General features: G+C 39.2%; 2 protein-coding genes across 14 annotated transcripts in view; one reads left to right on the top strand and one right to left on the bottom strand.

Moving 5' to 3' along the window:
- The window catches only part of CBR4 (carbonyl reductase 4), a 208,017-nt gene that overhangs the window by 58,134 nt on the left and 136,440 nt on the right, over positions 1–13,443 (top strand). The gene's annotated exons all lie outside the window — the stretch shown is intronic.
- Positions 4,313–13,443, bottom strand: part of PALLD (palladin, cytoskeletal associated protein) — a 409,145-nt gene continuing 400,014 nt past the window's right edge. For 8 of the 9 annotated variants that reach the window (XM_025462823.3, XM_025462824.3, XM_049101109.1 and 5 more), the window contains 4 exons: positions 11,154–11,361; positions 8,260–8,425; positions 7,592–7,725; positions 4,313–6,479 (listed from right to left, as the gene is read on the bottom strand). In XM_025462823.3, coding sequence (XP_025318608.1) covers positions 6,304–6,479; positions 7,592–7,725; positions 8,260–8,425; positions 11,154–11,361 — 684 coding nt within the window. In that variant the 3' untranslated portion in view covers positions 4,313–6,303. Of the gene's footprint in view, positions 6,480–7,378; positions 7,431–7,591; positions 7,726–8,259; positions 8,426–11,153; positions 11,362–13,443 lie in introns of those variants that run through there. The other variant, XM_049101108.1, reaches the window with a different exon arrangement.

Raw genomic sequence — 13,443 nt, 5'->3', positions numbered from 1 at the left:
ATTTTCTGTCTAGATGATCTATCCATTGATGAGAGTGGGGTATTAGAGTCCTTTGCTATTATTATACTGCTATATTTCTCCCTTTAGATCTAATATTTGCTATATATTTCCTTTTATATTTGCTTTATATGTTTAGCTGCTCCTATGTTGGGTGCATAAATATTTGCAGATATTATATTCCCTTGTTAGATGGACCCCTTTATTATTTATAATGACCTTCTTTGTCTTGTTACTGTCTTATAACAGGAAAACAAAAAACAAAAAAAAAAAAACAGACTTTACCCCACCTTTCCTTTAGTTTCCATTTTCAAGGAATATCTTTTTTCCATCCCTTCATTTTTAGTCTGTGTGTGTTCTTACATCTAAAGTGAATCCCTTGGTATACAGATAGATGTTGATTTTTATCTGTTCAGCCACTCTGTGTCTTTTTATTGGATATTTCAGTCCCTTTTCATTTAAAGTATTTATTGATAGGTATGTACTTATCATTTTGTTAATTTGTTCTGATTGTTTAGTAATTCTTTTTCCTTTCTTTTGCTCTTTTCCTTTGTGATTTGATGATTTTCTATAGTGTTATGTTTAGATTCCTTTAGTTTTTGTATGTCTACTACTGGTTTCTGCTTTGTGGGTACAATTAGGCTTACATAAATCAACTTCTGTTGGTAAGTCTATTTTAAGTTGATAAGGACTTAAATTTGCACATTTTAAAACTTACTTTTTTACTCTATCCCACCCATTTTATGTTTTTCATGTCACAGTTTACAGCTTTTTATCTTGTGTGTCCCTTAATGAATTATTGTTGTTGTTTTATTCCTTTTGTCTTTGACCTCCATTCTAGCTTTATCAGTGATTAATTCACTACCTTTACAATATGTTTCTGTCAGTGAGATTCATGCTTTCATACGTTTTCCTGCTACTAATTAGGGCCCTTTCTTTTCACCTTAAGAAAATCTGGTTGGCTTAATGGTGACAACTCCTTTAACTTTTGTCTGGAAAACTCTCCTCTTTCCTCAGTTCTGAATGGGATCTTTGCTGGATAGTGTAGTCTTGGTCACACTTTTTTCCCTCCAACACTTTGAATATATCATGCCAGTCCCTCTGGCCTGCAAAGCTTTTGCTGAAAAGTCTGCTGATAATTTTAGAAGGCTTCTCTTATACGTAATAAGGTTTTTTTCCTCTTGGTGCTTTTAAGATTTCTTTTTTTTTTTTTTTTTGTCTTTAACTTTTGACAGTTTAATTATAATGTGTTTTGGTGTGGGTCTCTTTGAATTCATCTTTCTTGGAACTCTGTGGCCTTTTTGGATCAGGACATCTGTTTTCCTCCCCAGGTTAGGGAAGTTTTCAGCCCTTAGTCCTTGAAATTAATTTTCTGCCTTTCTCTTTTTTCCTGAGACACCCTATACTGCAAATGTTGATCAGCTTGTTGTATCACAAGTCCCTTAGGTTATCTTTACTCTTAATTTTTCTTTTTGCTGCTGTGATTGAATGAGTTCCTGTGCTCTATCACTGATCCTTTTTTCTTCATCTAGTCTTTTTTCCCCCATCATTTTCTCTAATTTTTTCCCCTCTAGTCTACTGTTGAGCCCCTTTTGTATTTTTCAGTTCAGTTACTATGTTCTTCAGTTCCATGACTTCTGTTTGGTATTGACTTATATTTTTTCTTTGTTGAAGTTCACACTTTGCTCATTCATTCTTTTCCTGAGCTTGGTGAGCATCTTTATGAATGTTATTTTGAACTCTTAGTAGGAAGTCACTTATTTCCACTACATCAAGCGTTGTTTTTTTTTTTTCCTGATGTTTTATCTTGTTCTTTCCTTTAGAATGTATTTCTATGTTTGCTCATTTTCCTTGACACTCTGTTTTTATGCATTGGATAAATAGTCACCTATCCCAGTCTTGAAGGCATGGCCTTGTATAGGAGATGAATTTTATTGTCCAACTCAGCCCTAATTCAAGCCTTTGTTATTGTCCAAGCAGCCTATTTCATCCTTAGTGGCTCCTCCAAGTAGTGGAGGCTGTACTGAGACCTGTCATTATGCCAACTGGATAACAGCACCGAGGTTCAGGCTGTTGGGAAGCCAAATTATCAGACAGCAATATTTAAAGTATGCAGATATACCTCTTCAGGGGAAGACTGGGAGCAGGGCATATCTGCTGCCTCTGCACTAAATCCTGAGGTTATAGCCAGTTAAGAGCTGTTTCTTTGTTTGCTACCATTCTGTTGAGCCCATGAACCCAGGAGGATGTGCACTCTGGCAAGAAGCCAGGAAAGCAGGGGTACTAGATGTGGATACAAGCTCCTTTCTTAGAAATACCGATGAACTGAGACAGGCCAGAGGGAGAGCTTGAAGATGGTGCCTGCTGGCCTTTCTGGTCTCCATTCCCTGGAGGGGGTTGTAGTCAGTCCCTAGAAGTGTAATTACAAACTCTGAGGGCACAGCTATAAAAAAGACAAGCTAATAGTCCTCTTTCACAGAGACTGGCAGTGCTGTCTAGGTTGTCTTGGGGTGGGATAGGGGATGGTGTGAAATAGCTGGTTAAGAATTATTTCTCCATTGCAGTCTTACGGGACTCGAATGTAAATCCTGCTGGCCACCCGAGCCAGGCTATCAGGAGATGTCCCCTGGGTAGTAATTAGAAAAACCTGGGCACGAGACTTACGTACAAGCTCCTTTTGGGTAGATACCAGCAACCTGGAGTGAGGTAGGAGGAGAGTGTGAAGACAGTGGCTGGCCTTGGTTTTCTCTGGAGATGGGGAGTTGGCCCTCATATGTGTGTTTCATTATAAGCCTGCCGCCCCTCAGGCTGTGGCTATAAAGAGAAGCAAACAGTCCTCTCACAGGTTCATTCTGCCTCTGCTCTGCCCTTGGGCAGTAGATGGTTAAGGATGGTTGCTCCATTAAAGTCCCATGGGACATGCCTCCACTGTCCACCACAGCCAGGCTGTCCCCTGGGCAGCAGCAGGGAAAACCAGGGTGCTAGACATTTGCAGAAGCTTCTTTCTGGGAGACTGGTGACCTGGAGTGAGGCAGGGGGTGAGCACAGAGATAGTACTCACCAGCCTCAGTCTTGGGAGATGATCTCAGAGTACCCCTAGATGTTTGTTAAATTAGGGCAGCAGACGTGCCTTCAGGCTGATGCTCTAAGATAAGCAAATAGGCTTAATTCAGAGAAAGATTGGTCCCTAGGGTGGGTGACTCCATGGAGCCTTTTAAGAACTGTCAGGTTGCTATTGCTTTGTGGATCTGGTGGATTTGAGCCCCATTGGCTTGTGAAGCTAGATGTTTTGGGGGCTTGTTTCTCAGGTGCAGGTCTTGAAGTTGGGGTGCTCATTTGGGGCTTCACATCCTTTGAGCCTGAAGCCGGGGGTTTTGAGTTCCTCCTGATGGTAGGTTGCCGTGCCAGGGGTGGAGTTTATGACAAGATTGTGTTTCAGCCTCTTCTATTTTTGATGTGGGTTGTCTCATTTGCCTAATGTGTAGCAGTCGGCTAGTTTGGGGGTTTCTTTTAGAGGAAATCGTTATGTATGTTGTTGATTTGGTGGGTCTGTGGGAGGAGGTGTGTTGAGGATCCTGTGTTACCATCTTGAACAAGAACCCTCTCTATTTAATTTCATAGATGCCAAGAGAGGGCATATGGTTTGTGGTCACAGAACACTGTCCCTATGGGGCATCACAAGAACCAACATTATTTATAAGCATATATACAGTAAACTAATGTGGTAGGCAGAAGTCTAAGGTGGCTCCCAATATTCCCACCTCTTGGTGTACACACACCTTCTCTTAGTTATCCAATCAAACACAAATTTAGGTGTTGCTTTGGAGGGATTTTAATTAGGTAAAAAAATCAGGTGATTTTAAGAAAGAGAGGTATTCATTTGGTCTTGACCTGATCAGGTGATCCCTTAGTAAGGGCTGGGCTTCTGAATAAGATCAAGGCATGACAGGGATCCATTCTGAGGGAGATTCCCTTTGCTTGTTTTGGAGATGGAGGGAATGACATGGCAGGGAACGGAGGTGGCCTGTAGGAGTGTAGAGTGGCTCCTTACTGACAGATTACATTGAGGTCTCTATCCTACAACTGCAAGGAAATAAATCTTATCTCAACTACTGGAACTTGGAAAAGCTCCAGTTGAGATGTATCCAGTGGATGTGTTGATGTTCGTTACAAGAGTCTGAGCACAGAACCCAGCCCTTCCGACATGCAGAACTGTGAGCTAATAAATTTTAAGCTTCTAAGCTTGTATTAATTTATTACAGCAGCAATAGAAAACTAAAACAATGGAATATTTTGCTTCACAAAATTTCAACTATTATTTGTTAAATATTTATTGATGTTAAAATCCACATTACACCAGCACAACAATCCAAAAAGTAGTATGATAGTACTTTTTTTATAAATACAACATAAAAGGTGGCAAATAATGCTACTTAATCCCAACCCAACAAATTAGCAAACAGTCACATTCAGAAAAAATTTGGCAAGTAAGATATGACATAAGTCATAATTCTACAATATAGATAGGTCCATGAAAGACTCTGTATAGTATCTTAAATTCCACATTAGCAACGCATATAAGTGTGGTCAAAAAAACTTGCACCATTCTGCAAAGAACATCTGCCACCCAGTGATCAAGCCTATTAATCATTTAAAACTTGGTTGGTTGGTGTTCTTACAAAGAAGTAGAAAGCTGTACATGTGAAGCAGTAATATGAAATATATGGGGTGGTACACAGATATAAAATTATCTTAAAAAATACTACATATTGAATTAACTGAGCTAAGACAATTCAACATTTTTATTATAAATAATGAAAGATATATGTGTTTTGCATAAGGAATACAGTGTTTTCATAGCAAAGTACCATTAAAACCTCATGTTTTATAATAGCTGGCCAAATTGGTTTTTTTCTCCATTTTAAAGTTTCTTGGTTCCGACTTAAAACCATCAAGTCTGGTCAGAATCATGTCAGTCTAGTTGTTGCAGAATCATATGCGTTCAAACATCAGTCTTTGCAGAGATGCCTTTACAAACTACCTGGAACCCAGCACCTTCTTAAGGCCAGACTGCATGGCAGCATGTAAGTGAACTAGCATTTTCCATTCACCATATCACAGTGCCACTGGAAAAAACTAGACTATGGCACAAACCTGTTTTTGTCTCTCCCAAATCTCCTTTTCCCTCTAGGGCAGTTTCTCACTGATGCCAATCTTGCAGTCTCAGTCCAATTTTTCCACTTGCTCGACATACCTAACCTCTTCAGCAACTACACAGACTTCGGACACACTGAACTTCCACAGCACATGTGCTCCAATCTCCCAGCTGACCCTAGATCCCTGGACTTTTGAATGGCAGTGTTTTTTTCACCTACACTTTAATTTGAGGAAAACCAAGGAAAAGCCTGGCCTTCACCGCCTCTCCGGCCCTTTCTACTTTTGTCCAAATGAATACAGGTGTGCTGGTAGCATTTTCCTTCATTCTTCTGCTACTTCCAGACCCCTCTTTCCTCTGAATACTATATGCCTTGGTCATTTGGGTGATTTGGATGTCTTTTGTGGAATGGACTGTAATATAGTTCTGCTCTATTCGAAACAGTTTATATTATTTATATTTAAATTAGCCTTTTAATATGGTTGTAAGTAAGCTTCCTACTAAGGTAGCATGAAAAGAAAACACTACACATAAAGAAAAAGGTGGTTAAGAACTAAGGTATTAACCTTGTTAGAAAACTCTCGGTATTAATAAAATTTAAGGCAAGTAACTCCTTCCTTATGATTTAATATAAAACAATTTGCAAAAACAAGGCATTTACTTGGATTTGTCATTTACTCTCCTTTTCATTCCTATATATTGCACTTGGTTCACTGTAGCTATCTGAACACACTGCCCAGTTAGAGTCATTTTAGTACTATTTGTGGTACATTTGCCTCATGTAAAGCATTCCACACTGTCATGCTGTGTAGCACCTACTGCTAGTGTTTAAGGCACTTTGGAGAATACAAATTCTGGTTACCTTTGAACAGCTGATTTCCATTAGCATTTTGGCATTTGAGATTGCTTTCATCACAGAAATTCCACAAGTTTTAAATTGGATGATGAATGTAAATTTTCTGTGCAATGTGTACATTTCTATTAGCATTACCTACTTAAACTCTAAGTTTGGTATATCAAGTAAGAAAAATATTTTGGTGTTTATCTCTTATAGTCAAAGGTATGTTTTTACCCTTTACATAATGTGACAAAGGAGTATGTTGGTCAAGCAACGGCTGTTTCAGTGTTTCAGCTTTAACAAGAATGTTGGATTACAGGTCCTCACTTTCTACCAAGCCGGGAGTACTGAGCGTCAGGTGGGATGGGCTGGCTTCCGGTTGGAACGCTGCCTTGATGTCTAGTCCCTGGTCCGAAAGTGCCGCATAGCGACTGGCTGAGGGCCGTACTTTCTTTGGCTTGGTGCTCTGTGGCTGCTGATGCCACTGGGCTACAATAAAAAAGGAAAAAAATAAAAAGATTTTTAAAAAACCCCAGGATATCACTGGAAAGCACTTACATGTTTCAAGTAAATACAGATATGTATTTGATATGTACCAGGCACGTTTCTTTGGCATGGTGGAAATCTTAAAATGTAAGCACTGTCTATACGGGGCAGTGGGAAGAGGTGTAGTTTTTTTTTTTTTTTTACAGTAAATACTTACTGGAGCACAGAAATCCTTCAAAATAGTTGCTCAGCTTCCTAACTCCCACCTCTCTCCCTCTTTAAAAAACATCTTCAAAGCACAACATGTATAAATGCCATAATAATTGTAGTAGGTATTCAGATAGATGTTTCAACGTTAATCAGTTGAAAGAAGTGGGCAGTAGGGAAGGTTGAGGTCACTCAATACTTGAAGAACCTCACAAAATTATTTCCTATTCAAGAAGAGGGGAAATTTGAAATAAGTTCTTAATTTGTTTCTAGTGGTTTCCTTTATGTCAATAGATATTCATGCTACTGGACTAGTCTGCAATTCAATAGAAACAAGTTTCTTTAAGTTTAAGATGCATGTACACAAATATACATACACAAACACTCAAGTCTACTGCTGAGCTGCTGAAGGTATATTAAAAGAGAAAAGCGCTAAGCCACAGAAAGGATGCATTCCAGGATCCATGGTACACACATTGAGAGTGCATGAAGACACTGTGTAGGATTATAATATAGAAAGAAATGTTAAGAGGCAGTCATTTGCAGAACACAGTAACAAGAAAATGTGAAAAACATGGTTATTGCCTTCGTCTACTGTTAACTTCTAAGGAGGCTTGAGTAAGGAAGCCACAACTGACTAGCCAACATAAGAGAAATCAACATGCATAGTTTGCTAATAATACAAAGTTCCTGAATGATACTTGGGTGTTTGTTCTCCTGGTGTAGTTCACTATTAATGTTGAGAAACTATAAATAGAAAGAGAAAGAGCAATATGAAATTTTGGGCAAATAAAACATTATAGTTGTTTATAAGCTTATATAAAAGTAAATGTGATTTGCTGTCCGGATGTCTAATTTTTCATGACTTAATGAATAAATACAATGAGAGGACATGGAGTGGCACTCACTGTAAACATCCAGCCTGGCAGTACAGGACACAATCCCTGCTTCATTCTTGGCTGACACTGTGTACCACCCAGCATCTTCTTTTGTGGCTCCCTGAATAAGCAGGCAGATGTAGCCATGGTTATCCTGGTGCATGCTGGAGAAACGGATAAAGTCATTAGGGTTCTAAATTTTTAAAAAGTGGCTTTGGACACGATGCATCATTTTTAATTAGATCATTAGAAAGAGAATTGTGCAAGTAGCGGATAATAGGGTCATACTTAATCTAGAAAGGCTGCTAGCCCCATTAAAGTTAATGGTAGAGAAGAGCAGACATCAAGAGGTTGAATAAATGTGCACACTTAATTTCTAGCTGAGGATCCCCCTTTACAAAACCCACTGAATAGTTTCTGTATCACCACTGAAGCCAATAAATTCATCTTTTCTTCTAGGTATAAACACTTTTAAAAAAATCACCATGAGATTAAATTAGAATGTGCCTCATCACATATCATTAGAGCTTCCTTCCAAAAACTTAATTTTACATTAGGGTAAAGAGTGACTTTTGTCTTTAATATCAATAACATGACTCTTGCACAGATTTATTTGCTATATAAAGTATATCCTTTTTATATATCCTTAGGACCTATTGAACAGATGTGGATTAAGTTAAGTCACTGTGTATTCTCACCTCACTCGGTCAGTACTGTGAGTGAGCGATTCATTTTCTTTCTTCCAAAATATCTGAGGCAGTGGCACTCCTGAAACACGGCATTCCAGCCTCACTGGGTATCCATCAGCAACTCCTGTGTTTTGCAGCTTCTCAATAAACACGGGAGGTTTGTGTGCTTCTTTGGCTAAGGGACAGGAGAGGAATTATCTATCAGTGATCTACAAAGGTAATGCTATGAAGAATTCAGCAGCCTTTAGAAATATTGTTGAAATAGATCTTTTCTTTTATGATACCATTTTTCACTTCAGCTAGATGCTAGTTCCTTCTCCAAATCACTCTTTTACCAAGAAAGGTCCCTAGGCTTTGTTCCACTCATTTATTTCCTCAATTAATTCCTTTTTTCCCCTCAATTAATTGAAGTCTGACAGGCCCACACAGTCCACTGGCCATCTGCTCCACAGAATGCCTGTCTGACAGGCTGAGTGGCACTCCTAAGTCATTGCTAGCCATCTGGGATGGCTTCACTACTGATTATGCCTCTACCAACCACTGCCACCTAGTGATTCTAAGGAGAACAAGGATTTCTAAGGATTTGATCCACTCAGATCTCTCCTTGCTGTCTGAATCAATGTTTACTAATCTGTAAGTCTTGGTTCAAGTGAGACATACCGTAGGACTTAAAGGGGGAAATGAACAGGGAGACATCTTTATCCAAATTTGGCTGCTTTTTAAAATTGTTACTTAAAACTAGGAATGTACATCCTATAAATTACAAATTCCAATTTGTATTCTTTCAAGGAAGTTATAAAAAGACTTTTTATAACCTCTGAAGGAAAGAAGCCACAAAGAGACAACTTTAATAACACTCTGATTATTACTATCTGATGGGAAATGGTTTTCACAGATGTGCAGTAGAAACAATGTCAGAGTAAGAATAAAGTTTAATTATTTTCTTAGCTACCAATAATGAGTTTGAGGATGCATGACTTTGTCTACCACACACTCCTGTGCAGTGACAGATATAGCCAAGCCACACAGGGGAGAAACAGGTGAAGAGGAGAAAACCTGCACCTGAAAACTGCAAATACCTGAGACTCTCTGAAGATTTGGAATGATGTAGAGGGTTATACTTTTATTGTATTTCACATGGTTTCCTGGCCTCGGGCTATATCAGAGGAAGTGAGAATAGGTCTGTTAATATTCTTTCTGGATCCTAGTTTTGAGAAAAGCATAGAAGGTATAAAATGGACCTCAATGTCAAAGCAGTTTTCCAACAGAATAACACCCACCATTTTGGAGCAATGCTATGCAGGTTACTGATGGTGATGCAGAGCTTCATATGATTTAATCCTTATAAAATGATGTAATCCTCATAAAGACTCTGTGGGGCCTGATGGTCCCTATTTCACATATGGGGTAATCAAGCTGCAGAGATATTATATGTCTGCCAAAGGACATAGCTAATAAATGAGAGCTGGGATTAGAACTGAGATCTGATGCCAAAGACGTGATGCTTCTAATTATTGTGTCCTGCCACCTTTCTCATGCAAGTACTGACTGAGGCACACCAAGATGTCTGTGTCTCTCAGACCTTCAAGTCTCAGTTCTGAGAGCAGATATGATCCAAGGGGAACATTTAACAGAAGAATGCTGAACAGTTTTAGGTTGGAGTAGGGATGCTTAGAGGGTTAGATGAAATTGATCCTGGTCATACAGGAATAGTGAATACTTGATGTAACACACAACATGACAGCCCAGTATTTAGGACATTTTTGTGTGAAAAAGGTTCCCGGTGCTTTTATTAGAATCATTATCCAGGGTTTTAGCCAGGACCTCCTGGGCTTTATTCTCATGGCTACTGTATCTCTTGGAAGAGCTCAGTGGCTCATAGTTTGGGGAAGACCACTAGAGGTGAACAGACTATGTGATCTGGCCCTCAGTTTACCAAACAGGACCCTGGGAAAGTCACTTACTCTCTCGAATTTCCACATCTGTAAAGTGAAGAAAATTTGCTTCAGTTATCTTTTAGGGCTTTTGTGAGGACCAGCTGAGGTAATGTATATGAAGCACTTCGCATAAAGAGGTATGAGAAATAAACATTCTTTTTAAAAAGAGAACAGATAACAGACTCTTACTTATGCTCAACTCCTAAGGATATTATAAAGGATAAGGGTAAGACTTTGTAGAACATGTACTTGTGGGATCCCTGGGTGGCGCAGCGGTTCGGCGCCTGCCTTTGGCCCAGGGCACTATCCTGGAGACCCGGGATCGAATCCCACATCGGGCTCCCAGTGCATGGAGCCTGCTTCTCCCTCTGCCTGTGTCTCTGCCTCTCTCTCTCTCTCACTGTGTGCCTATCATAAAAAAAAAAAAACAAAAAAAAAACAAAAAAACACATGTACTTGTATGAAATTTACCTAACAGTATAATACATTAAAAAGCAAATCTGAGTTTGACTATGACACTGGGGGTAGATGATAATGTTTAAAATTTTTGAATTTTGAGGCCACAGCACATTACTTTAAAAAGTGGGCAGAGAACTTTATTCATGAGCAAATTCTTATATATCAAATTTGGTTCTATAATCCATGACACCACTGCTCTTTCTCTATGTAACACTGGAGGCCAGCACACACAAGAAGTAGAACAACCCAGAACAGCTGCTAACCTCCTCTCTTCTGTCTTGGCCAGGCTAATGGGAGAAAGGAAAGAGAAATAATTATGGCTACACTGAAAAAAAATTAATGTTTCTGATTTGGCTAAGCCTTCTGTCCTAATGGACTGTTTTGATGAAACAATCTACTTTTTTCGGTGCTTTGACTTCTTTTCCATATTGGTTAATAATGCAGGGTTAATTTACATTTTTGAATCTGATATTTATTCTGAAAGAAAAAAATTCCAGACTTGCTTACCAGCAACCACAAGCTCCAGGCTGAATGAGTTTTGTCCTGCTCGGTTGGTGGCTATACATGTGTAGATGCCGGCATCTCGTGATGTGACCGGCTCTATGATCAGAGAGTGCACCCCATTCTCACGCACGAGCATCTTGTGAGCACTGTCGGGGCGTATAGGTTTTCCATCTAGTTGCCAGCTTAGATCTGGGGTTGGTAACCCACTGACCTGAATCAGAAAGGAGCATATAAATTTCTCTAATACTGAAACAAAGTGAAATCATTTATAGTTAAGAAACCACCGTAAATTCTCTCCTTCATTAGTACAAGAGCCAGCTCATGTACTCTTTTGCTTAAACCTTTCAATAACTTCCTGAGAAATCATCGACTCACTTCTAAACATCTCTTGTAGAGCAACCTACAAAAGAAAAGTAAAATGGGGTTTTAAAATTTCTTTTATTGTCTTACCTCACCAGGGTTAAAAGGTTACTGGGATGATGTCAGCACAGGGCTCTGAGCTCTTTGGAAAAAGATGTCCAACTACAATACAACACATACTCAGCTGGCATTTATACCCTATAAAGCTTGTTATCAAAGGGTTGCCATAGCTGTGGAGACATAGCTAATGCATCCATCAGCACACAGAGCTATTGTTATTTTATAATCCTTGAAAGTAAGTAACAAGAGCAATATGAAATTACCCAGAAAGCCATCTCAACAAATTAGCATCACAACGGAAACTAAAGTCCTGAGATCTGGACAGTTGTGTAGACCAGAGATCAGGTAAAAGCGCATTTAATTGCTAATATCACATTGTGCTGTGAAGGGTAGGGATGGCTGCCATCTGTCAGCTCTTTATAGTTTTGCCCTTAATTGTGAAAGGGAAGAAAAGCACCATTAAAGAAGGCTTTTTTTTTTACCGCCACCCCAAATTTACTAGGGGGAAATTGCATTCAAAAAGATGTCAGTTGGACTGTAAAGTAATTATTTTGAAAACCCAGCTCTGCCAAATTCCATTCCTGCTTTGTGATATTCACTTACACTACCTACAAGATGCCTCCTCCCTACATGTAACAAAGATCTTGAGAATTTTTTTTAAGATTTTATTTATTTATTTATTCCTGAGAAAAGCAGAGACAGAGAAGCAGAGACATAGACAGAAGGAGGAGCAGGCTCCTCACGGGGAGCCTGATGTGGGACTCAATCCCTGGACCGAAATCACGCCCCGAGCCAAAGGCAGACACTCAACTGCTGAGCCACCCAGGTGTCCCGATCTTGAGACTTTAAGAGAGAAAAAAATAAGTAAACTGAAATGACTGGTTAAAAGGATGAAGATATTTTGGAAACAAACAGCACTAGTCAGCTTAGCTTTTGAAAGGGTCAGGCTCTCTGTCCTCTCCTTTACCTGTTTGGAGATCACTAGAGGTGGTATGCAGGAAGAGGGACACAGGCTTCTGGTCAGGCTCCAGTCCTTTACCAAGTTGAGAAAAAAAGTGGCAAGGTTTGTTCCCACCTTGCTAGGTTAGATCCTGACCAAGGCCATGGCATGTGTAGTAGGAGCATCAGTCCAAGCACTGTGCACTCTCAACACCCCTAATTCACACTGCATTCATGCCAAGGGACAGACTTCATCTCATTAAGGCAGAGAGAAAATGCCCATTCTTCTACCCATTTTAATTCCAGCCCTTCTGGTTATGTAAATAAAGCAAGCCCCATCTCAGGAATTAAAGGTCATTGTAAACAGGTCATTATTTGAACAGAAGCATGCTCTCGGCTGATATGGAAATGGGAGGAGGCAGATGAGCAGACCTGTTACTAGAGGAGTTGGATTATTTTCCCTTCGCACTTAGTACCACGTCAGGGGTAGTCAGCATCTAGGAACGTACCCAATAGGTTAGAGATGTGGGGTTGGGGGGGAAGTGCTTTTTTGGGGCAAAATTATACTGATAATTTTTTTCCTTAAAAAAAATCAAGATTTTTAAAGACCCTTTTTACACGTAACATAATAATCCCTTGGTATCATCTAATAATCTAAAATAAAATTTCACATGTTGACTCAAATGTCATTTCATAAGTGGTCTGTATGGACTCTTAATTACAAACCAAAAATAAACCCACACGTGCTAAAACTCAAGTTTTGAACTTATACTGTAAAAGTAATTATGTTGGAAAATAAAATACTTTTGTTAAGAGTACTTTTTTTAAAAATACATTTCTATAAACCCAGATTTAATCCTCCGAGCATCTTATATTTGTGTTCTGCAATCCCAGAGAGAACCAGCAGAGGGAGCCCATATTCTCAAAAAACCTT

This window comes from Canis lupus, chromosome 25 (assembly GCF_003254725.2).
Source record: "Canis lupus dingo isolate Sandy chromosome 25, ASM325472v2, whole genome shotgun sequence".
NCBI lineage: Eukaryota > Metazoa > Chordata > Mammalia > Carnivora > Canidae > Canis > Canis lupus.
This window is presented reverse-complemented; position numbering and strand designations above follow the sequence as displayed.